Source organism: Xenopus laevis, chromosome 8L, assembly GCF_017654675.1.
Source record: "Xenopus laevis strain J_2021 chromosome 8L, Xenopus_laevis_v10.1, whole genome shotgun sequence".
In the NCBI taxonomy this organism is placed as follows: domain Eukaryota; kingdom Metazoa; phylum Chordata; class Amphibia; order Anura; family Pipidae; genus Xenopus; species Xenopus laevis.
The window spans coordinates 36,222,513-36,247,239 of NC_054385.1; the positions used below are offsets into that span (position 1 = coordinate 36,222,513).

Genomic DNA, 24,727 nt, shown 5'->3' on the forward strand with positions numbered 1-24,727 from the left:
CCCTATTTATTGTTTCCATATTTCCCTACTTCCAATTAAAAGCACTGGCATCAGAAATGTATTTACACGCTGGGCTGGCAAATTACAGCTCGGGCGGTAACTTTACATGGATTTTTTAAAAGCTTAATGGTGTCTAGAGTAGTATTTTCAGTTACTTTCCCACAAGGTCACAGTTTGGGGTCACCGTTCGAGTTCCTCCCTCTGCAAATTAATCAACTTGTATGGTTTCCACTACCACCTCTATGCTGACGATACTCAGATCTATCTCTCATATCCTGATCTCAACCCAGAACTCCTAACTCGCGTCTCCTCCTGCCTGTCCGCAGTGGTGTAACTACCGGGGGAGCAGAGGGTGCAATTGGGCCAGGGCCCGCACCCCCGCAGGGCCCCCCGGCAGTCACGCACCCACTGCAGCGGCTGCAGCTAGGGTTGCCACCTGGCCTGTATTTTACCGGCCTAACTGGTAAAAATGATGGCTGATCCCAATGTTATTAATAGTGAAAAAAGATAAATATCTAGGTAGGCAGGTATGTTTTTCCAGAAAATGTGGCAACCCTAGCTGCAGCGCCGCACGGAAGAGGGTGGGGGTTCTGTCTCTGCCTGTCCGCTATCTCTACCTGGATCTCGCAACGCTACCTTTAAAGGACAAGTAACATAAAAAAATGTTTTTTAAAATGTGTTAGTACACATCAAAAACCACCAACACAAATTATACTTTGGGCTTGATTTTTCCTCTTCTCTACTGACGGCGTGTGAAGGAGCAACATGGATGCGTTGCATTGACTGCCCGGGCCCCCTCCTCCTCCTGCACGATAGATGGTGTCGCTGGTGATGAGAAACGGACATTGATCCGCTGCTCCCTCCACCGGTTCTTCCGGGGTCAAGGCTGCCGCTTCCATAATAGTGCAGCAGGACTTTCAGTAGTGGAGGCAGTTTGGGTGTAGAGGAGAAGGGAGTGTGCGCGCTGCTCCCCCCCAGCCAGATCGCCTGACCAGAATGATGGATGATCGCGCTCGCTTCACATTTCACAGCCTCTCTCTCCCCGGGCTCACTGACTAGAGTCAAGCTATTAGACAGAGCAAGGCTGCAAAATAAACAAAAGTTCCTCCTAAAGGTGGCCATACACGTTACAAGTCTTTTGCCAATATCAGTCGGCTCATCTCCTGCCATACATACACCTGATTTGTACAATAATATCTGTGAGTGTATGGCCACCTTTACTTTGTTATAATTCTTGTGTGATCAGGTGATCGATTCATTAATTGAGCAGATTTGGGGAGATTAGTTGCCCAGCGACTCTTCTTTGGGGGGATTAATCTCCCCAAACTGCCTTCCTGCCGGCTAAAATGTAAATCGCCAGCGGGAGTTATTTCTTTTTTTTATGCCGGGCGACTAATCTCCCCGAATCTGCCTGTGTGTCCTGACCCTAAGGTTGGCCTCACATGATAAAATCTGCTTGTTTGCACAGGCAGATAAACTGCCAAATTCAGTTGGCCATACACGATAAGATCCACTCATTTGGCGACCTTGGTGGGCTAATCTTTCTCCAAGATATGCCCACCAACGACAGGGCAATATTGAGTTAATCTGAATGTTTGGCCCTAGGGCCAAACGATCAGATTATATGAAGGAAATGAGCACCGATGGAGTGTAGGAACACATCAACTATCCAATGCAGTCCTCTATCGCAGGAAAAAGAAACCTTTCCAATCGATATAAGCCCGATTTTCTGCTTGATATCGATCAGAGACCCATTGGATGCCCCCACACACTGGCAGATAAACTGCCAAATCGGTCTAAAGGAACAATATTGGGAGATTTAATCTGCCTGTGTATGGCCACCGTTAGTCTGAAGGGCTTGAATCGGCATCTTAAATATGCCCATGTGTGGCCACCTTACGTTTTACAGTATTTAATTGGTATGTGTATGGCCAGCATAACATTTGGAACACCTACATGGCCTTTTAACTTTTACTTTACTTTGCATTGCTGCAAAAAGGCATGTTGTTGGTAAGGGGGTCGCACCGGGACCCACGTTGGCCATGTTACTGCCTTAAAGGCTGGGATGATGGATCCCTAAGATCTCTGTTATCTTTTCTGGCTATCATTACATTTTTTATTCAACGTAGTATTTACTGGCTTGGCTAGGGGAATACAATCATTGTGCCAATCTACCAGTGTCAAACTGGCTCTGAATGAAGACTGGTATTTTTCTCCAGTATTATTTATATTTATTTATGTGGTTTCATCTTCTCAAAGTCATTTTATATAATAAAGTAAATATAAATACAAAAAAAAAATGTGCAGCGACTATAACTTTTTGGGGGGAGAAAAACAAAAAGATATGTCAGAAGTGGGATTTGAACCCACGCCTCCATTCGGAGACCAGAACACCCGTGTTAGGGAAGGGACTTTAATCCTTGAGTCTGGCGCCTTAGACCACTCGGCCATCCTGACACATTACATATCATCGCATTATTCAACTACACATCAGAGACGAAATTGGTTCCACTTTTTGTCTTTTGATTTTGCTAATTCTTTTTGTTACGTTTATCAGCTGCGTGGTTCTCTCCAAGCCGACTGCTGGTTGAGTGAAGGAAAATGTAATTCCCCTAAAAAAAAAAATATATATATACATATAAGAAGGCGCTGGAAAATATCGCAGGCACTTTCTGAAGACATACAGTTTGTTAACGTCGTATGGAAAACAATATTGACACATATAATATTCAAAATCTCTAATCTCCTTCCTCCGACTCCAAAAAACTACAACTCCCTACATGCATTGCGCTACAGCCGTGCCTTTGACGAATGAGGCGTGGCGACAAGCAGGCAGGATATCCCCTGCTGCCATCTTGTTTGTCCCCATTTGTTTCAAGGGTACCGGGAGAAGACCGTGCATTTTGCTCTGTGTGACCATGTTTCCTCTGGTGAAATCTGCTTTGGCTCTCACTGGTAAGCAGTGTATCTATTTCCCTTAGGGAGCCGTTTGTGAGCTCTTGGCTGTCGCAAGAATAGCTATATGCCATGGGTCACCTTTTATATCAGGAAGTGTGTGGGTGCCTGTCAGAGCAGTGCCTATAGTAAAGCTGACAGGCCCTAACAGATATCCCTTCTTTTGATTTATTTGAGTAGACATGCCTGCCCTATAAGCTGAAACTCACCCACTGGGGTTTTAAAGCACATATTCCTTCCCAAAATTACAGCTGTTTTGCATATAAATGTCTTATTATCCATTGAAGTATCACTGACCGCTTTACACAGATTAAACACAAGTCCCTGCCCCAGCAGAGCTTACACTTCCTGACACATTCACAACACTAGGGACAGTTTTATCTAGAGACCGTTAACATGCCTGTGTTTTTTTTTTCCTTGTAAAATTATTTCAAGGTCAAAGAAAGCATGATTCATTAGGGAGTATCAATATGTTACTCTTCAGTGATTTTCTGTCACTTTTCTGTTTTTCCCCTCTGGGCTGGTGCTTGTTTCAAAGGGGAAAACTGTCAAAAGGCAAAGAACCTGACAAAAATCAATGGTGCAACCATAATCACCCATAACTTTTCTCATAGGAGCTGCAGATGGGGCATAAAAACAACACAAATAAAGGTTCAGCTGGAACGTGTAAGTTGCCCTTTGCGAGAAAAGGAGCTCCTTCCTGCCCCTGTTGTACTGTACTTAGTACAATTCGACTATATAAAGAGAAAACTTGTATTGATTCATTGCCGTACATATTAACACCCCCCAATGAATCTGGCTTTCCTCGTCTGTCAGTTTGAACAAGGATAATTCAACAGCTCAAACTCTCCTGATATTCTTAGACTTGGAAACTGAAAGTTGATTCTCGGAACTTATGTTGATAGAACGAACAGCATAACTAACCGCGTTTGCCGGAAAGAGCTTCCCAGTAAAGGATAAAGAATTGGTTGAATTTGTGGCATCAGGGAAGGTCAGGCATAGCTGTCTAAAACCATCCAATAGTCACCTTCATGGGCTTGCATGCCACATTGTTAGTGGTTAGCTTTCCACTACTAACAAGTAAGTAGCTAATTACAGTGACCCCCCTGTGATAGTAACATTGGAATCTCAGCAGCTCTTCAGCCTCTTCAATTCTGTTCTTTTCACCCTATAGGTATGTATTTATTCAGGCACAGAAACGTAACTTTGTCAGTTTTAGTTACAATACCTTCTGTAATATTCCAGTTCTGTTTAAATCAGGCATAAGTCACCTTGACATTTCATGTACACACCCATCATGTGCTCTTTCACACATCATGTCAGTCAAAGTAACTTTAAATGAGTTAGGATAGTTTAATAGCTTTTGCACTCACACTTGTTTCAGTTACTTTTTTGAAGGAAGTTGAACTGAGATTTTTGTTCGTTAGATCCCCTAACATGCCGCATTTTTATGCAGGTTGAATGACTTCATATTTATTTATTTTTTACACATAAGTTAAATAACTGGTGCATTTGTTTGCTCTAGGACGTGGCATCCAAAGAACTGTCTCCAGACAAGCACACCATAAAGCAGGACCAGACTTCCATGACAAATATGGCAACATAATTCTACTTTCCGGAACTGTTTTCTGTGCTTCAATTTGGACCTACGTGAGTATCTGCCTATTAAATATATGTGTGAAGCATTAAAGGGGACATAGTATGTAAAAAACAAAATTGTACAAGTGCATTAAACTTTTTGATTTAGATGAAATGTGCTTTAATAAATTGTATTTCTGGTTACTTTATTGACAATTTCTGTAAAATCCTATTTGTTCCACTGCTGACTCCTTCCCATGGCTGTATAGGGGAGCACTTAGCACACTGCACTGTAGGATAGTAAACAATCAGCAGCTAGGCTGACCTTATAGGGAACTGAAGCCTGTCTTTGCTTTTGTGACTGCAGGGCTTTGTTGTTTCATCTCCCCTAAGCTTATGTGATGGTATTTACTAGCACAGCCTGCAGCTTTTAGGCCTGAGCAGCTGAGGAGCCGCACACACAAATTTACAGTTACAATGGTGCTTTACTCATTTATTTGGCCATGGAGAAAAAATGTTTCCGTATAACTCAATTTCAGTTGTGTATGGTTACAAAATCAGAGCCACGCTCCCTTTTCAAATAGGCCACCCCCTGCTTGCTTCTTGCAAACTTTATAATTCAAGTGGGCTGACAAGGCTAAGGTAAGTGAAAAGGAAAGATGTAACATGTGAGTGAGAGCAGAACGGTGGCTTTTGCAAAGTTTAAACCACTAATGGAACTAGTAACCCTGCAGATGCTAGAGGAGACAAATTAGTAAACTTACTGTATTTCCTTTTGACAAATGCAAATTGGAAAAAAATAGAGGAAGGGGCATTTCCACATCAAGCTAAAACATTTTGTTAGGATTTTCTTATGGATTCATGTAAACCATGTGGTATTGTTTAGCTTTTGGATCTGGTGGGTTTGCCCCCCCCAAATAAAGAGCCCTCCAAGTTAGCCAGACGCACTCAACTGACTTTCTACCTAGATTCTCAGGGCTTCTATAAATGTTCATAATGTTTAGTCTTTTATGATATTTCTTTTGCACTTGTCACACTCAAAACCAATTATACACAGACTACTTTGACACCCACAGAAAATGGTACTTCCTTGCAGGCAACATAAATTGCCACTGTTTAAATACTTGCATCATGATTCACATTGACTGCAAGGAAAAGGTAATTCTGGGTGCTTTGCCTGCCAGAAGGTGCCTTTGCCCTAAAGTTTAGACAAGGTGACTGTTCTCCTTTGTAATGTTAAACAGCTCGTCTAACATTTGGTGATCATACAATGCTATACTCATTTGGAAAACTCTGTGTTTGATTTGGCCACCCGCATGCAGGGCAAAATTGGCTTTGAAGGCAATCTCCCCAAACTGACTTCCCCCTGCCCTCCAAAGGCTATAATGAAAATCGCCTACGGCAATTCACACACGGCACTTTTTCCGAATTTGCGGGAAGTTGGGAGGGCAGGGGGAAGGCAGTTCGGGGAGATTGTCGCCCCGAAGAAAAGGCGATTTTGTCGATGGGGTGACTAATCTTCCCGAATCTGCTCATTTGGACTGACCCTTAAAAGTTTACATATAAATGATATAATTTTGCCTATAAAGCAAGCACTGTATTAAACTAACATGATCTCTTTTTTTGCAGGTTATTACACAGACTGGCATAGCCTGGAATTTGTCCCCAGTAGGCAGAATCACTCCTAAAGAATGGAAGGACCAGTAATGCTGATGCAGCTGCTTGGAAAATACCACAGTCCTTATTTTGTGTCTATTCTGTGTATTAAACATTCAGTACCAAATCTTGCAAAGAACCTGTTTCTGCTGTAATAAAATACAGACCTAATATATAAAAATGTTGTTTTCATTATTAAATTGAATGTCCGAATGATACAGATTTACATATAATTGCATTGTGAATTAGTCTTAATGGAATAAGTAGGTTCTGGCTTTTCTCTTAATAACATTAAGAATAAATTAATTATACTGCAGGAAACAAGATACTTAATTTAGCAGCCTCTAGTAGGTGGTGTTATAACTACATCTGTTATTGGCACTGTATGTTTCTTTATATTTTTGAATCTTGGTAAAAAAAAGTGCTTTTACATTTATTTTAAAGGTGTGCATTTCTTGTTGCACTCAATGTTCATCAATATTAGTGCATGGTTTAGAATATGGTCCTGCAGCATATGATTAATTGAGGGAGGGGTAGTACAGACCGTGTCGGACTGGGACACCAACGCCCACTCACAGTACTAATACCAATCAACCTCTATTCTCCTAGTTTGTTTTCTTTACATACTATGATCTATTATTCCATCTATTTAGCCTCTTTGTTGTTCTAGAATAGGGAATGGCCATGATATATGCCAAAAGTTTAGCAGCAACAGTGCCCACTGATAAGTCCTGTGCGGGTCCATTTTTTGGAACCCGTACACGCAACCCGCATTCTTACCTGCTTGGACCCGCTGCCCGACCCTACCCGCAAGTACCTTATCCGCAACCCAGACCTGCGACATGCTTACCATTAAGAATCAGGAAGTGCTGTCGTAAACCGGAAGTGACATCATCGGATGTAGACGTGATCAGAATAAAGGAGTAAAAATCGCTATTGAGAAGACCCGTGGCCTGAGCCGCAGAACCGCTGACCCGTGTCTATACCCGGAACTTCTACCTGCAATCCGGAGGGTATCGCAGGTTTTTGTGGGTAACCCGCGGGTGACACATGAGCCCACCCGGAGTTTTCCTGGTATCCCGGTGGGCCAGTAGAGTACAGATACTCTATCTGTGGTTAATTGTCTAGCACTAGCCATAATAATTTTGCAACCAGATCAAAATCACATTAAAAAGAAACTGATTTTGTTGTATATGCATTGGCATGCTGGTTATTCCTTTAAAGTGGTAAGTCCACTGCTTGTAATTACTTTAGTAAAAGGAATTAAATTACTTTGGGGGGGGGGGTATTGTTAAAGATGGAGCTTCCTTTCCTTAAAAACACCAAATAACCTTTTAATCTCCACTGCTATCAGTGTATGCTTCTGTTTGCGGTTGGGTTGCTTGAGGATGTGAGTCCCTAAAGCTGGCCAGTAACATAACTAGAGGGGGGCGGGCCCTGGAGCGGGACGTACAGCCGGGTCCCCCTCCGTACGCCATTTTTTCTGCTGCCGGAGTCCCAGAATCAGTGGCGCGTGAGCTGCTGGGGGGCCCTGGCCCAATCGCACTTCCTGCTCCCCCGGTAATTATGACACTGTACGAATCGAGGATTCGTATGTTTTTGGGCCCGTTTGTGGAGAGTCCTGACATTTTTCGTCCGGCAGAGATCGTCGTTTGGTCGATCGGACAGGTTAGAAAATTTCTGTCGGCTGCCAATAATATCTCTGCGTGTATTGCCGATCATACGATTTTCAGTGGGAGACTGTCACTAGCTTTGTCGGACATAGATATCGTACGATTGCTGTCAGGGGCAGAACATTGGCTGATCTGTTCTTTAACTACGGTACTATATTTTAACTGACTGGTAAGACTTTGATCTGAATGGTTAGTGGCAGGTTAGGAGATGGGGAAGTCCAATCGTATGATGATTCGTACGATCGGATCTTTGCATCTATGGCCAGCTTAAGACAAAAATAGCTGATATCAGCAAGAGACTTGAAGCAATTGGCTCTAGTGCAATGTTCAGCTGATGGTATGTGCAGTGTCAGCTCTTGCAGATAATGACATTGCAGAGCTAAGTTGAAAAAGGTTTTCACATAAGTGATCTGCAAGTATTTCTGGGCAAACATTGTTTGCAGCACTTACCCAGAAATACTCCACTAACATCCACCTGGCAAAAGGAAAGAATGGCAGGGCACTGTATTGGTACTTAATTATCCCACAATGCTTTTTTGTATTTACTATTAGCGGCAGTGTTTTCTACTGAACAGTAGATGGAGTCCATGCTCCACTTAATTGCTCTCTTATTGTCTTATGGCAAAGTTTCCAATTTCTTATTGTCTCCATCCTCTTTGGGGCAATTGGTCATCTCACACTTTAGTAAACCAAGCACTTGATGCCAAAACTCCTCAAATTGCCCTCTCTTGCCTTGTATGATATTCTGCCCCCCCCAAAAAAAACCCCCAAAGCCAGCTGCAGCAGTATAATATAAAGGGATATTAACTGTCTGCAGATAGGGAGGGATATTAATCACATATCTGCACAATAGCCTACATAAGGAGAAATATTTATTCTTTATATAGCCCTGACACATTCAAACACTTTGCAAAGATTGTTCATCATTCACAGGATATTAATCTTTAAGCTGCAGCAATGGTGTCCAAGTGTTGTGTATTGCGTAATATCTGCTTATCTGCAGGAGTTGGTGGGGAGAGGAGGAAGAGGTTAATTTCAGGGCAGCGGAAGAATCACACTTTACATTTTGTGGGTGATTGAAGTCTTTCCAGCTGCTCATATAGGAAATTGGATTTGAACAAACCTCTATTGATTTTCCTCATATATGAAACACAGGTATACAAGTTGTCTCATAGAGAAGGTTATTACCCTCTAAGCTGCAGAATAGGATTCAGCATTGTGGGGGTATTATCTACTTTGGTTCAGCAATAGAGTGAGATTGGTGCCATGCAGGCTGGTTGGGATAAGCGCAGATGCAAAACTTTTTCTGACTTTGGCATCACTTAGAGCCCATTTATTAAACCTTACATTTTTCTGGTTGAGTTTTTAAAGAGGAAAACTTGAATTTTTAGAGGGAAAAACTCAAACTTTTAGCACCAAAGCTGCTAAAAAAGATGCTAAACCTGTTGAGGTCATGTAAAAGCCAATGCCAGATGTCCCTGAAGATGTTTCTTGACATAGTGATATGCCCTGATTTCGTGGCGACAATTCGATAAAGTCGGGTTTTCGGAGCGTCAATTAGAAAAAGTCAGACAATTCAAATTGACTCACCTGTTTGTCACAAAGTTTATTTGCACCGACTTTCAAGAAGGGTCATTGATACATTAGCTAAATTTGTGGATGGAAGTTAGATCGACTGTTTTTATATAAAACCGAGATAAACTCGAGTTTTAGTTATATATAGAGTCTATAGCCTCTTCTACCTTTCCATTGTAGGCATTTCACATAACTGTTTGCATGGCACACTGATGCACGTAGCCCACAAATTCAATGTGTTGAAGATTCATAAACAATTCACCCACATCTTCAACAGGGGACAAATGGGGTACCTTATCTAATGCACCTATCTTGTATAGTCTGAATGTGTCAAGCATAGGGATGCTCCAAATACAGAATTAGATTCTGGCTGAGTCCAAATCCACATTTTATATATTTATCTTTTAATTAATTAATTAATTAATTAATTAATTAATTAACCCTCGATTTTCGACTGGGAATTAAAATCCTTCGACTTTGAATATAGAAGTCGAAGGATTTTAGCGCAAATAGTTTGATTGTTCGATCGAAGGAATAATCCTTTGAATCGAACGATTTGAAGGATTTTAATCCAATGATCGAAGGATTAGCCTTCGACCAAAAAAACTTAGGCAAGCCTATGGGGACCTTCCCCATAGGCTAACATTGAGTTCGGTAGGTTTTAGATGGCGAACTAGGGGGTCGTAGTTTTTTCTTAAAGAGACAGTACTTCGACTATCGAATAGTCGAATAGTCAAATGATTTTTAGTTCGAATCATTCGATTCGAAGTCGTAGTCAATGGTCGAAGTAGCCCAAAAAAAACTTCGAAATTCAAAGTTTTTTTACTTCGAATCCTTCACTCGAAGTTAGTGAATCGGCCCCTAAATGTTAAGCCAAACTTAATTCTGCCAACAGTGCTGGGATTTGGCTGAATTCTGAAGCATTTTGTGGATTTGGCACATTTCTAGTTAAAGTGATAGTGACACTTTAAAATGTATTTTCAAAATATTAATCTACTTTAAAAGTTACCTATAGGTCATGCTGATAATTTTTTCACTGATAGTTCTCCTTTTGTAAGTAATTGTTACTTGAAGTTCATACACCTCACTGCTTTGACAACCTGACTGTCCCTTCTTAACCTGTCAGTTAGAGTTTCTAATGCTAATGGACTCCTGCTTATTTTTGATTGATTTGGTTTTTTTTTGTATCTGTCATAATGAGTATCTTCGTATTTAAATGTTTTTCATGTATTGGCCAGATTATTGTTCGGGTTTCATAAGGTTGAAAACAGGGTCAGACTGGAGCCTTGGGGGGCTGCAAACGAAAAGCCCTCCTAACAGTTCCCGAGGGCCCCCTCCCAAACTCCAACTCCCAGGACTGCCGCAAGCTGTTCGCGCACACATAGACAAGTGGCGTTGCTCGCACATGTGGGAAAACGGCGGGTATGTTTATTTCTTAATGGCACACCGGGGTGGGGGGAGCAGGTCAGGGCCAGCGGGAGCCCATGAGGGCTGGGGCCCACTGGGTATTTTCCCGGTTTCCCGCCGGAGCAGTCCAACACTGGTTGAAAACCGAACAGAAAGTTGAGCCCCCAACAGGTCTTACAAACACTGAAATGTTTGGGTCAAAACCGAACAGGTGGCATCCCTACTTTCAATAACAACAAAACACCTGTAAATACAGTTCCCACTATTGACAACTGAAGTTGTGTAAGTGGGCTACACATGGAGTTCTCCCAAGGGGGTATAAATAAATATTTGAGTCTGGAAATGTAAGCACATAACTGGCAGTGAAGAACTACATGTAGACACAGCCCTTACTAAACATGGAGGAAACTGCTGCACTTTGGGAGTTCCGCATGCCTGCGCCGGTTTCCATTGCCAGCAGACGTGACGTCTTTGCCTCCATGCGTGGCGCCCCCGCCTATCTTTTGGTAGCGTCCAATGGCGGCACGCGGCACTTTGCCCTTCCACCTCCCCATGGCCCCTGCCTGCCAATAGCGCTGTGCCGCCGCTGTAGTCCCATGTAAGTGTTACCTGGCCGGGGCTGTCACGCACTTCGGGGTACATAGTGTCAGTCACGAGATCTACAGACTCAGGCGGCTGTCACGAGGGGGACTCGAGACCCGGAGACGTGTGAGGAATGCGACCAGAGCTCCGGAAATTCACCAGGAACCCCGCACGGTGTTGGTTGGAGCCGGCATGTTTCTCTGCCTTAAACACGGACCTTGTCATTGCATCAGGATATTAATGAAGCCTAACGTAATGCGGGTTGTACTGTAACCTTTGCCTGGACTGGAACTCAACGTCAGGACAATTGGAGGTGATCTCTTGTTACTCGGGCTCATTGTGTCGGCGGTTCCCGTGGACGTGATGCTTCGCTGAAGGAAAGAGAGCCGGGGGCGGTGTGTTGGCAGGACATTGCTTGTGGTGAGTATTGACAACAAACATTGTTTCATAATAAAGGGCAAGTAAACCTGGACCTGCTCCCTGTGCTAATGTGTAAGGGCAGAAGTTTATTGCACTTCATTGTCCCTAAAGGGATACTGTCATGGGAAAACATGTTTTTATTCAAAACACATCAGTGAATAGTGCTGCTCCAGCAGAATTTCTCCATTTCTCAAAAGAGCAAACAGATTTTTTTAATATTCAGTTTTGAAATCTGACATGCGACATATTGTCAGTTTCCCAGCTGCCCCCAGTCATGTGCTCTGATAAACTTCAGTCACTCTTTACTGCTGTACTGCAAGTTGGAGTGATATCACCCCCCCCCGCAGCATCTTAACAACAGAACAATGGGAAGGTAACGGCTCCCTAACACAAGATAACAGCTCCCTGGTAGATCTAAGAACAGCACTCAATAGTAAAAGCCAAGTCCCACTGAGACACATTCAGTTACATTAAGTAGGAGAAATAACAGCCTGCCAGAAAGTAGTTCCATCCTAAAGTGCAGGCACAAGTCCTATGACTGGGGGCAGCTGGGAAATTGACAATATATCTAGCCCCATGTCAGATATCAAAATTGAATATAAAAAAAAATCAGTTTGCTCTTTAGAGAATTGAATTTCAGTGCAGAAATCTGCTGGAGTAGCACTATTAACTGATGCGTTTTGAAAAAAACATGTTTTCCCATGACAGGATCCCTAAAGTAATATTTTAGCGCTCTTGCGCAGAGACTAATTTCTTTCCAAAGCATGCTGGGAAATTGACAGACTTTTGACACCCAAATATAAATCATAAATCATGGATAGCTTTTTATCCCCCCCCCCCTAAAGAGATTTATAATAAACTCTGCTTATAAGACAGAGTGTCCTATACCCCTTGGAGGCCCCAGCAGTTTGCCTTTCTTTCATATAACCGTTTGCTTTTGGCCAAGTTCTTGTCTGAGTTAGGTACTTTTCATCTAAAGAAAACAGCTACAATGTCACTGCTACAAAACAGCAGGTGATTGACTAGTGCAGTTATGCCCAACCAGTAGCTCAAGAGCAACATGATTTCCAAATACTTTCTATTTTCTTGTGTTACATTTTTTCTGATATTGAAGCATAAAGTGTCATTTTCACCTTCTAAGGGTTAGATCACACTGGGCGTTTTGGGGAGATTTGGTCGCCTGGCGACTAATCGCCTCGTCTTTGCGGCGACCAATCTCCCCAAATGCCTTCCCTGACTCTGCGCCGGATAAAATGAAAAAAAAAAAAACGCCGGCGCTAATCACACGCTGCAATTCGTTTTCCGAAGTCGCCCAAAGTTTCCTCGTGAGGCAACTTCGGAAAACGAATGGCCGCATGTGATTAGCGCCGGTGTTTTTTCATTTCATCCGGCGCAGAGTCAGGGAAAGCATTTGGGGAGATTGGTCGCCGCAAATATGATGGGTTTCAGAATAACAAACTGGTACTGACTGATACAGAAAGTTAGAGCTAGTTTGATCTAGTTTATTTAAATTACATTTCCACATTTCTGTGGATTTAACTGCGTTTATCAAGCTTTTTTTTCCTCTCTCTACTGTTGTGAAAATAAATTCCCGATGTTCTGTATGAAGAGCATGGAGCAATATGGTTATTTTCTTTGGAAGCACTGTCAACTATTGCTTCACATGAGAACCGCTTTCAACAGAAAGCTCTGCAATCCCATAGGGTCTTGTCTTTTCCTGTTTACACAGAGAATGCTGTTGGCCAATATATCATATAGGTGTTTGCTGGGGGTTGGAGTTTTTCCTGCTTCCTTAGAGACTGTTTGGACAAATGGTAGAACTAGGGGCTCAGTGTAGTTGCATGTATATGATGAATCCATAATGGAGCCAATCGGGTCATGTGTCACAAAGGAAGACAAGTATACATTCATTACAAATATTTTCAAAGTTTTTTTTTAAGATATTTGTAAATGTAGTTGCAATTAAATCCAGTGTTGATTTCTATTCTCTGCACTTTGACTCCCAAAGACCGTTAACGAGTCATTAAGGGGGTTGTTCACCTTAGAGTTAACTTTTAGGGCTCTTACTCACTGGCGTTCTGACCTGCGCTCCCCTGCGTTCCGTTTTTCGGCGTTCAGCCGCAGGGGAGCGCAGGAATAGACGCATGTCATTATTTCAAATGGGGCTGTACTCACTCAGGCGCGTGTAGGCGCCGAACGCAGGTTGAGACGCAACATGCTGCATTTTTCCTGCGTTCGGCGCCTACACGCGCCTGAGTGAGTACAGCCCCATTTGAAATAATGAAATGCGTCTATTCCTGCGCTCCCCTGCGGCTGAACGCCGAAAAACAGAACGCAGGGGAGCGCAGGAAAAAACGCTCATGAGTAAGAGCCCTTAGTATAATATAGAGTGATATTCTGAGACAATTTGCAATTTCATTGTTTATTATTTGCGGCTTTTCGGTTATTTAGCTTTTTATTCAGCAGCTCTCCAGTTTGCAATTTCAGCAATATGGTTGCTAGGGTCCAAATTATCCTAGCGACCATGCACTGATTTGAATAAGAGACTGGAATTTGAATAGGGGAGTCTGAAAATAAAGAAGAGTAATAAATAATAGTAGAATTTGTCACAATTGTAGCCTTGCAGAACATCTCGTTTTCAAATGGGGTCAGTGACCCCTTTTGAAAGCTGGAAAGAGTCAGAAGAAGATATAGAAGGCAAACAATTGAAAAACTATAAAAATAAATAATGAAGGCCAATTGAAAAGGTGCTTAGAATTGGCCATTGTATGACATACCAAAAGTTAACTGAACTGAAATGTGAGCCACCCCTTTATCATTGTCAAACCCAGAAAAGGACAAACAAATGTTATTCCGTGTGCACAATAACTTTTAAAACCACTGACAAGTTCAACATTATATGTATGTGAATATTTTCTTTCATTATGCAAAAAAATCGGTTTTAAATCGGTTGTTCACCTTGCAACACTTTTTTTTCCAGTTCAGTTATTTTCAGATAGTTCACCAGAAATAAAGACTTAATAAAACCTTACATTTTCTATTTGTTACAGTTTTTCTTATATTGAAGTTTAAACTTTCATTTTTTCTGTCTTTCTGAAGCAGCTCGGGGGGGGGGGTGCCAACTCTGTTAACTGTTCTAAATGGATATGTTAATTGATACATTTCTTATCTTTGTCCCTGTTTAGCAGAATCCCTGCATTTCATTAAAGGCAGCTGCTAGAATTGATACAATAGTTGCTAGTATTCTATAGATGGGAAATGTATCAACTAATGTAGCAAAATTGTAAGTTCAGAATCTGCACCTGAATTACTGAGTCAGACAGAAACAGCAGAGACAGGGACATTACATTGTAAACTTCAGTTATGGAAAAACAGTTAAAAAAAAAAAAAAAAAAAAAAAAAAAAAAAGGAAAGCAATTGAAAGAAGCCTTTATTTCTGGTGAACGATCTGAAAACAACTGAACTGAAAAAGTGTTTGGAATTGCAGGCCAAAGACTTTATTTTTAATTAGACTGAGCTGCTGACACAGTGGGAGTCCCATGACTGAAAAAGTCAGTTTCAGACATTCAAAAAAGAACTGATTAATGTTTTGTCCCGGGATCCAAGTTTTATTAGTAATCCATTCTTTGCAAGTTCGTGTATTAACATTTTTATTTGCAAGGATATGGTCCTACAGTTTCCAAACCACCTATTTCATAGGCTTCGAGCTTGCCTGTTTATATATTATATTATATTTTGTTTTTGGCCAAAAGCATTTTGTTCATATCGTGTTGTCTGCTGTAGTGTTAGTTAGTTATGTGTACAGCTGTGCAAGATCAAATTATTGTGTGGCTCCCTAACCCACCAACAGCTCAGCCAGTGGTGTCATTAAAGGGATCCTGTCATCGGAAAAAAATGTTTTTTTCAAAATGAATCAGTTTATAGTGCTACTCCAGCAGAATTCCGCACTGAAATTCATTTCTCAAAAGAGCAAACAGATTTTTTTATATTCAATTTTAAAATCTGACATGGAACTAGACATTTTGTAAATTTCCCAGCTGCCCCTGGTCATGTAAGGGCAGTGACACACCAGGAGATTCATCACTAGCGATAAATCGCTGCTTCTCTGGGCAACTAATCTCCTGCACTCTCCAGTATAAAGCTTTCCCATAGGCAATAAAGTGAATCGCTGGTGGTAAAACACGTGTCGATCCAGTTTTCCAAAATCGCTTGAAGTTTCCTCCTGTATCGATTTTGGGAGACTGGAGCATCACATGTGTTTTACCACCAGCTATTTACATTATTGCCTATGGGAAAGCATTTTAGGGTTAGTTCACACAGGGCGTTTTGGGGAGATTTTGTCGCCTGGCAACTAATTCCCTCGTTGTTGCAGCGACCAAATCTCCCCAAAACGCCCTGTGTGAACTAACCCTTACTGGAGAGTGCAGGAGATTATTTGCCCAGAGAAGCAGCAATTTATCGCTACCAATTGATCTCCTGGTGTGTCACTGCCCTAAAACTGCAGCAGGATGATTTTCAACTCCATCTGGCACATGGGGCTGCCAGCATAGGTGCTGATTCTCTGCTTGAGTTTTTCATTTTAAGGATTATGCCACATATAGTGGATTCTCGGCCTGCAGATAAACACAGGCCAAAAATCAGCCCCTAAGGCTATTAGCATACAGACTGAAGGCTCCAGCTTTTATCAGCCTGCGTATTTTTGCAGGCTATAAGGGCTCTTACACATGAGCGTTTTTACCTGCGCTCCCCTGCGTTCCGTTTTTTGGCGTTCAGCCGCAGGGGAGCGCAGGAATAGACGCAAGTCATTATTTCAAATGGGGCTGTACTCACTCAGGCGCGTGTAGGCGCCGAACGCAGGTTGAGACGCAACATGCTGCATTTTTCCTGCATTCTGCGCCTACACGCGCCTGAGTGAGTACAGCCCCATTTGAAATAATGACTTGCGTCTATTCCTGCGCTCCCCTGCGGCTGAACGCCAAAAAACGGAACGCAGGGGAGCGCAGGTAAAAACGCTCATGTGTAAGAGCCCTAAGAAGCAGATTTGCTCCCTGCCCCTGCTCCATTGATTTGAATCTAATCAGCCTGTGTGCAAAAGGAGGCATATCTGGGCTGGCCTCATCTTCAGCTTCACTGTGTGTGAGTGCACATAGGCTGATTGGATTCAAATGTATGGAACAAAAATATCCAGACTGACAACAGCCTTCAGCCTGTGTGTCCATAGCCATAACAGCTTTCCGATGTGCATGCACCCAGAGCCCCTGTGTTGGCATGGTGCAGGCACACAGATTGGATTTTAATGCATTTTGGTGTGGAAATCCACTCCGTGTGCCTGCATCTGGGCTGACACAGTGGCTCTGGGGGCAGGCATGTAAGAAAGCTGTTAGGCTGAGGTCACAAGGAGCATTGACTCCACTGCTCTCAACCTGTGTTTTTTGTAGACTGAGAGAAACTGATCTGTTTCTCCCTTCAAGTTCCATTTATCTTCCCTGAAGAGTGCTGGCAGAGCAGAGATTGGCCAGGCTGCTTTTTGGTGTACCGGCACTTTTCAGTGCAGATCAACGGAGCTGGGGAACAGAGCAGATCTGCTTTTCTTCTATCATTAGGTTGAGAACAGTGGAGCCAACTCTTTGTGTGCCCTGGCCCTTAGGAGCAAAGGATCTGAGAATTGCCCACATGTGGTATTACCCAATATCAGCAATGGTACTCCCCTGTATAGAACTCAAACACCAAATAGTAAAGTAGCCCTTTAAAGGAATCGTTCAGTATAAAAACAAAAAAAATGGTTAGTTAGCTAAAAATGTAATGTATAAAGGCTGGAGTGACTGGCTGCAGTTCTCTTGGTTTCTGCATGTTCCATAACTGCTGCTTTTGAATCTGAGCTGAATGCTGATGATCAATTGCAAACTCACGGAACAGTTATGTCCCATGTGGCCTCCCTTCAAGTTGCTGACTAAAGCTGGCCATAGACGCAAAGATTTGATCGTATGAATCTTTGATTCGTACGATTTTCGGGCCGTGTGTGGAGTGTCCCGACATTTTTCGTGAGATGGTAATCGGTCGTTCAGTTGATTGGACAGGTTAGAAAGTTTCTGTCGTCTACCGATAATATCTCTACATGTATTGCCGATCTGACAATATCAGTGGGAGACTTTCACCAGCTTTTGTCGGATCTAACTTTCGAGCGATTACTGTCAGGGGCAGTACATTGTCTGATCTGTCTTTTTACTATTTATTTGATGTGAATGGTTAGTGGCAGGTCGGATGATGGCACCGAACGATCGTTAGTCCGATATGAAGGTAAATCTGCACGTCTATGGCCACCTTAACTCAGTTTGAGAGATGTAAAGCAGGACGTAGTGTTCTGTTCTGTTATATTAGACATCCAGTCACTCCAGCCTTTAAACATTACATTTTTGGCTAACTAACTTCATTAGAAACATTTTTATTTTGCAAAGCCTATCTATTTACCCAGTTTTTATTTTTACACTGGACTGTTCCTTTAAGTATTTTGAGTTACTGCTCTATAGAAATCTGCACTTATCTGGAGCTGATCTGTATTTTAGCTTACAGCTTTACTGTGACTTTAACTAACCATTGTGCAATTGGCATTACTACCTTATCAATAGAACTTTGCCTGTGAACAACAAGGAAGTTTACTTTGGAAAATTTTAATCAGCCAAAAGATAGACTTCCATGTGACATACTGAATTTCCATTCCAAAAAAAAAATTTGACCTACACATTAAACAAACATTCCTTATTTAATTATCAAAGTGTGTTTTGGTTTCCTCATGCGGGTACTTAAGCATATATTTTGCCAATAGCAATCCAGTTATGGGAAAATGTAATAGTGAGGAAAGCACAAGGGCTTGGCAGTGTACGCTCTCTCTCATTCAGGGAATACAAATGTCATTATTGTGTTGAATAACAGCTTCTATTTGTATGATTAATAGTCTTGTGTTCCAGTCTCAACCTCTGTGTTATATACCAAATGCATTTCTCCAGATGAGGCTAGCTTTCTTTTATACTGAGGACTAAGTGGACTCCTTGTGCCTCATGCATTAAAGCTGCAACCTTTTTATAGAGCCTAAACGATGTGGCAAAGTTTTAGCATGATAGAGATTCTCACTGTGGAGCCATCGTAAAGTATTTTATAATGGTTATATTTGCAGACACCCTGGGAACTGGGCTTTCCAGATAAGGGGTCACCATACTAACGATATAACTTACCATACTGCTGTCTGAGACATGGGTCTCACTATGCATTGAATAGGAGCAGCCCTCCTGGCGGTTGGTGGTTCAGAACTAGTGCAGCCAAAAATATGAAAAACAGAAACCAGTTCACTGTAGTTACTTGGCAAGAAAGTGCCAGTGTACCTTTTCACCTGTACAACTTTTAAACATGAGTTCAATGAATAGGACTTGTGATGAACATATTTTTGCCTGTTGTTCTAGTTATGAAAAAGATATGGTTTTTGCTACTTCTTGAGCTAAACAAGACAAACAGGGAAACTGAATCTACTTAATGTTTGGAGTTAGATAATAAGGTTACCAGAACATTAGTAAGTAGAAGTTCATTTGGCAGGAGGGAATCCAATAAACTACCTCGAAAGGCCCAAACATGCAGTATTTTCCCTGTTAAGCTCAAGAAACAGCAAACACCATACTTTTGTCTATTATTTTAATTGTAAAAAATATGTTCAGCCCGAGCCCTGTTTATTGTATTCATGTGGAACAAGGGGTACACTGGCCCTTTAAGCTGCAACTTTTTAGCCCAGGTATTCTCTCTGCACTAATAATTTTACTTGTCACAGCTTTGCTCAGCATGAATGAAAAACATACAACATACGACTTTAAAACTGCCCTAGCACTGGGAGTGAAGTCTGACCTGCATGGGAAGAAATGAGGGATCCCCTCCGACTGACCTGTGCTTTGATACAGTCCCTTCAATAATTAGAAATATTGTCAGTATTACAATAGTCTCATGCTAGCCTGTCATGCCCTTCTGCTTATCACCCCACCCACGTCATCCATCAGCTCCTAAATAAACAGAACAAATGGTTAAAAAAAATAAAAGAGAATGTAGCAATGAAGACTGATTCTCAGCCTGTGGTTTTTCAGCCTGCTCCATGTGACATTCAGAGAATTGTATGTTGCAAGGAAACCCTTTGTATATAAAGGAATGATCTACAGTCACACCAATGTAGTTTTGGGTTTTCATAGCCACGGTAATGTGGAAAATCTTGTTGTGCAGGTAGGGTTGCCACCTGGCCGGTAAAAATGATGGTTGATCCCAATGTTATTAATCGGGGAAAAAAGATAAATATAAATATATACTATGGGAAATCCTAAAGGCTGCAATGCATGGGCTAGTTTGGTCTCTGACTAATAACCAGCGGGCCACCGCACATAGGCCGATAATGGTATGAAATTGTATTCCATATGATTATTACTGGTATGTGTATGGCCAGCTTAAAGGGCAAGTCAACCCCAAAATAAAAATTTGCCTAATAAAAGAAGACATAATTCTAACCAACTTTCCAGTATGCATTAATTAAAAATTTTCCAGTGCTTTTAAAGTTATTACTAAAAACAGTTGCTATTGAAAGCAGCATTGCCAAATATCGGCCTATCGCATCGGATATTTGATGAAGTCCTACGACCCGTAGGCGCCTATTTCCTTCATATTATCCAGTCGTTTGGCCCTAGGGCCGAACGTTTTGGATTAACCTCGCCAAACGAATGGATTTAACGTGTATGGCCACCTTTAGTTCCCCAGCAAAGACAGATCTGTTAATGAGCTGCCTTGTCTTAAGGTCCCCATAGACGCAAAGATCTTTCGTTGGTGAACGATTGATTTCAGTGCAATCTGACCAATCCGTCAATTTATCGTAAAGTTAGTGGGAATCGAACGATCTTGCATTTTACGATTTTTCGTAAATTGATCGGCCAGGTTAAAAAAAAATTATCGGCCCCAGTGCAATCTATCTATGTTTGCAGAGCCAAGCAGGCAGCTACCCTCCGTTTTCCTGGCAATATCACCTGAAATGGTCTTTTTAGTTGATGGACAAATCTTACATTTAAGCGATCGTTTCGAGCTAATTTTTATTTTGGGGTTGACTTGCACTTTAAGGCTAATGGCAACAGTAGAAAAAACTTTATGACCACCTTTATTGATGGGCGAACTTTACCCAATATCCTTCCCAAATATTGGATAAGCTCCAAATCACATACATTGTGCACTTCATTGAAGATTATAATGCCTTTATTGACATTTCAAGGGCAACAACTTTTAAAGCCAATCTCTGCTACTTATCATCTTAAGGGTAATGGCAAACAGCTCGCTTTGATCTCTACTCCGATCTGTGGCTAAACAGTTGAGACAAAACCATCTCATCTTTCAATGCTCTCAGGGCTGGGTCAGACGGCCAGATTCGGGGAGATTTAGTCGCCTGGCGACTAATTGCCTCTTCTGGGGGCGACAATCTCCCCGAACTGCCTTCCGTCTGCCTTCCGCCTGCTTGAATGAAGAATCGCCTGTGCTAGTGCACTCGTGGCGCTTCGATTTGCCCCACGAGGAAACTTTGGGTGTCTTCGGAAATCGAAGCGCCGCGGGTGCATTAGTGCAGGCAATTCTTCATTCAAGCAGGCGGAAGGCAGTTCGGGGAGATTGTTGCCCCGCAGAAGAGGCGATTAGTTGCCAGGCAACTAAATCTGCCCGTCTGCCCCAACCCTTAGGGTCAGGGCACACACTCAGATTCGGTATAATTGAGTATAATTGTTAAAAGGGGTAGTTCACCTTAAAGAGATACTTGAAATTTAATTTTTTCAAAATGAATCAGTTAATAGTGCTGCTCCAGCAGAATTCTGCACTAAAATCCATTTCTCAAAAGAGCAAACAAATTTTTTTTTAAATTCAATTTTGAAATCTGACATGGAGCTAGACATATTGTCAATTTCCCAGCTGCCCCAAGTCATGTGACTTGTGCTCTGATAAACTTCAATCACTCTTTACTGCTGTACTGCAAGTTGGAGTGATATAACCACCCTCCCTTTCCCCCCCCCAGCAGCCTAACAACAGAACAATGGGAAGGTAACCAGATAACAGCTGCCTGGTAGATCTAAGAACAACACTCAATTGTAAAAACCCATGTCCCACTGAGATTCCTTCAGTTACATTGAAGTGCAGAATTCTGCTGGAGTAGCACTATTAACTGATGTGTTTTGAAAAAAACATGTTTTCCGATGACAGGATCCCTTTAAATTGAAGTGGCCTATTCTAAACATATTTTCAATTTTATTTATTTCTTTTCTAATTTTAAAATGATTTCCTTCTTTTTCTGACTTTTTCCAATGTATGGGGTCACTGACCTCAGCAGCCAAAAACTGTTGCTCACTGAGGCTACAATTTCATGATAATTGTTACTTATTTTTCTATTCAGACCTTCTCATAGTTTCAGTTGCAGATTGACGCAGAATATCTACTTAAAGTTAATTTAAAGGTGAACTACCCCTTTAAATGTGATAGGTAAAATAATATCACAAAGCAAGGCATGCCAATATTGGGCTGCTTGTCTCCTGCCATACATGCACCGAATTTTAGTTTCATATGATAATATGGGTGCATCTATAACCTTACTGTACTTACATATCTCAAAGCAGGTGGGTATTAGATGTGCAGCAGTGACAGGTCATTGCTAATACTTTTAAAGCCTGGTTTGTAATTGGTGGCCAAATTTGGCACTGGAGGCGGTTAGTCACTGAGATAAGAGAGGGAAAAAAACAACTTTATTTACTTTCTGTTTCATAAGCCCCTACAGAGGCACGAGACTGCACTTACTCCTAGGAGGTGGACATATTCATTCCATTATATTGTGAAGACTGCGTATTCCTGGAGAAGGTAAAAAAATAAAAAGCTTGTGTGTATGTATAATATAAATATATAAATAATATATGATATAAACATTGACCACAATGTATTCTGTCTTCAGCTGCATTTATGCAAGAACTGGGTGTATAGATTGGGTATTTATATTCTTTGACCAGAAAAAAGTACACTAGTAATACTACAAAGTAAGGAAGGTTATATTTCTTATTATGTATGTTGGAATGGACGACCTGTGGTAGATTAATAAGATGCCCTGAAATTTCTTATTTGTTACAATTAGATGAAGGAGTTAATTGTGGGTTATGACGGAGACTAAACAGGTATTGTTTCATTGCATTTCCCTGCATTGTGGCACTTTAAATAGTTAAACGTGATCTAAACGTGTTCTTTAATGCCACGGCTTGCTAGAGGCTGTCTGTATTTATTCATTATATTTTAGTCTTGTCACGTGATTTATTTTATCCACATTGACGTGCTTCTCACAATGCACCCCTAAGATTCCAGTTCAGTTCCGTGTCCTGTTAGTCACATCATATGCCTCTGTTTTAGGTCACTAATTCTTGCAACCCTGACCCCACTCATGTGATAGGTGTTTTTAGGCCCTGCACATGAACTTATTTGTGTTTGTCTTTAAATGTTTTCTTGTGCTGGAGCTAATAATGGATTTTCTTATTCTTTAGCAAAATATAGGATATAGTTAGGGGCAGATTTCTATAACTCCTTCTAGGATTTTATCAAATGGTCAACTCTTAAAGGACCTGTAACACCAAAAAAGTGTTTTAAAGTAATAAAAAATAGAAACTCTACTATGGTTATAAAACAAGCTGCTGTGTATCCACGGGGGTAGCCATTCTAAGCTGAGAAAGGTTCAGGATACACAGCAGATAACAGATAAGCTCTGAAGTATACAATGGGATTCTTCAGAATCTGTTATCTACTTTGTATCCTGTGCTGGAATGGCTGCCCCCATGGCTGCTCAGCAGCTTGTTAATATAAAATATAGATGTGTTTCTATAGCAAACACAAACAAGAAACGGATCCGCACACACGCTATTATCAGCAGTTGGGGGGGACACCCCTCTTTATTATATCACCTCGTGATCAACGTTTCGGGGGGATAAACCTCCCTTCATCAGGAGGTTTATCCCCCCGAAACGTTGATCACGAGGTGATATAATAAAGAGGGGTGTCCCCCCAACTGCTGATAATAGCGTGTGTGCGGATCCGTTTCTTGTTTGCTGTTGCTAAGGGACCTGGCCGGGGTCAACGGAGAAACCAGCACCACCAACGCAGTGAGAGGAAAGGCGAGTGTGCGGTAGGAACATTTATTACAGAATCTATAGCAAACACACCAGTTTTACTAGTGCCGGGCAAAAGTTTATTATATTGTAATTCTTTTAAAAATACTTACTTTTTTTGGTACTGTTCCTTTAAAGGAACAGTAACGCCAAAAGATAAAAGTGTTTTAAAGTAATGAAAATATAATGCAGTGTTGCCCTGCACTGGTAAAACTAATGTGTTTGCTTAAGAAACACTACAAACTTTTACAAATGCCATCGTTTACAGTTATCCCTGGGGATGGGAGATATACACAGTCTCTTGTTCTATACAGGAATAAGCGAGAGTGTTAGATCATTATATTTGCCAGAGACTATTCCCAAGAGATTTTTAGAAGTGTATTTATCAATGAGTGAGAGTTAAAGGAACAGTAACATCAAAAGATAAAAGTGTTTTAAAGTAATGAAAATATAATGCAGTGTTACCCTGCACTGGTAAAACTAATGTGTTTGCTTAAGAAACACTGCTATTGTTTATATAAATAAGCTGCTGTGTAGCAATGGGGGCAGCTATTCAAAAGAGAAAAGGCTCAGGTTACACAGCAGATAGCAAATAAGCTCTGTCTGTCTAAAGGTTTTATCTGTTATCCATTAGTTAACCTGTGCCATGTAGCCGTTTTTTTAATTTCTGCCATTGCTCCACAGCAGCTTGTTATG

At 41.5% G+C, this 24,727-nt stretch overlaps 2 protein-coding genes and 1 non-coding gene across 4 annotated transcripts in view; 2 read left to right on the plus strand and 1 right to left on the minus strand.

Moving 5' to 3' along the window:
- Positions 1–2,345: 2,345 nt before the first annotated feature.
- On the minus strand, positions 2,346–2,457 carry trnal-caa. Its single transcript has 2 exons — positions 2,420–2,457; positions 2,346–2,391 (listed from the first exon to the last, which is right to left on the minus strand). It is a non-coding gene; the product is annotated as a tRNA-Leu (tRNA).
- A 397-nt stretch (positions 2,458–2,854) lies between these two features.
- Positions 2,855–6,370, plus strand: cox7b.L (cytochrome c oxidase subunit VIIb L homeolog). The gene is made up of 3 exons (NM_001093985.1): positions 2,855–2,955; positions 4,481–4,605; positions 6,163–6,370. Exons 1-3 carry the CDS (start codon positions 2,919–2,921, stop codon positions 6,238–6,240), a joined length of 240 nt encoding a protein of 79 aa, NP_001087454.1. The 5' UTR covers positions 2,855–2,918; the 3' UTR covers positions 6,241–6,370.
- A 4,918-nt stretch (positions 6,371–11,288) lies between these two features.
- Positions 11,289–24,727, plus strand: part of atp7a.L (ATPase copper transporting alpha L homeolog) — a 75,272-nt gene continuing 61,833 nt past the window's right edge. The window contains exons 1-2 of one of the 2 annotated variants that reach the window (XM_018229767.2): positions 11,325–11,846; positions 22,657–22,745. The gene's annotated coding sequence lies outside the window, so the exon portion shown is untranslated. Of the gene's footprint in view, positions 11,847–22,656; positions 22,746–24,727 lie in introns of both variants that reach the window. The other variant, XM_018229766.2, reaches the window with a different exon arrangement.

Excerpts from the sequence above, each read along its gene's own strand:
- cox7b.L (NM_001093985.1), top strand. The coding sequence starts at position 2,919 with ATGTTTCCTCTGGTGAAATCTGCTTTGGCTCTCACTG. Across the intron at positions 2,956-4,480 it reads ATCTGCTTTGGCTCTCACTG|GACGTGGCATCCAAAGAACT; the intron begins GTAAGCAGTGTA and ends TGTTTGCTCTAG. Across the intron at positions 4,606-6,162 it reads GTGCTTCAATTTGGACCTAC|GTTATTACACAGACTGGCAT; the intron begins GTGAGTATCTGC and ends CTTTTTTTGCAG.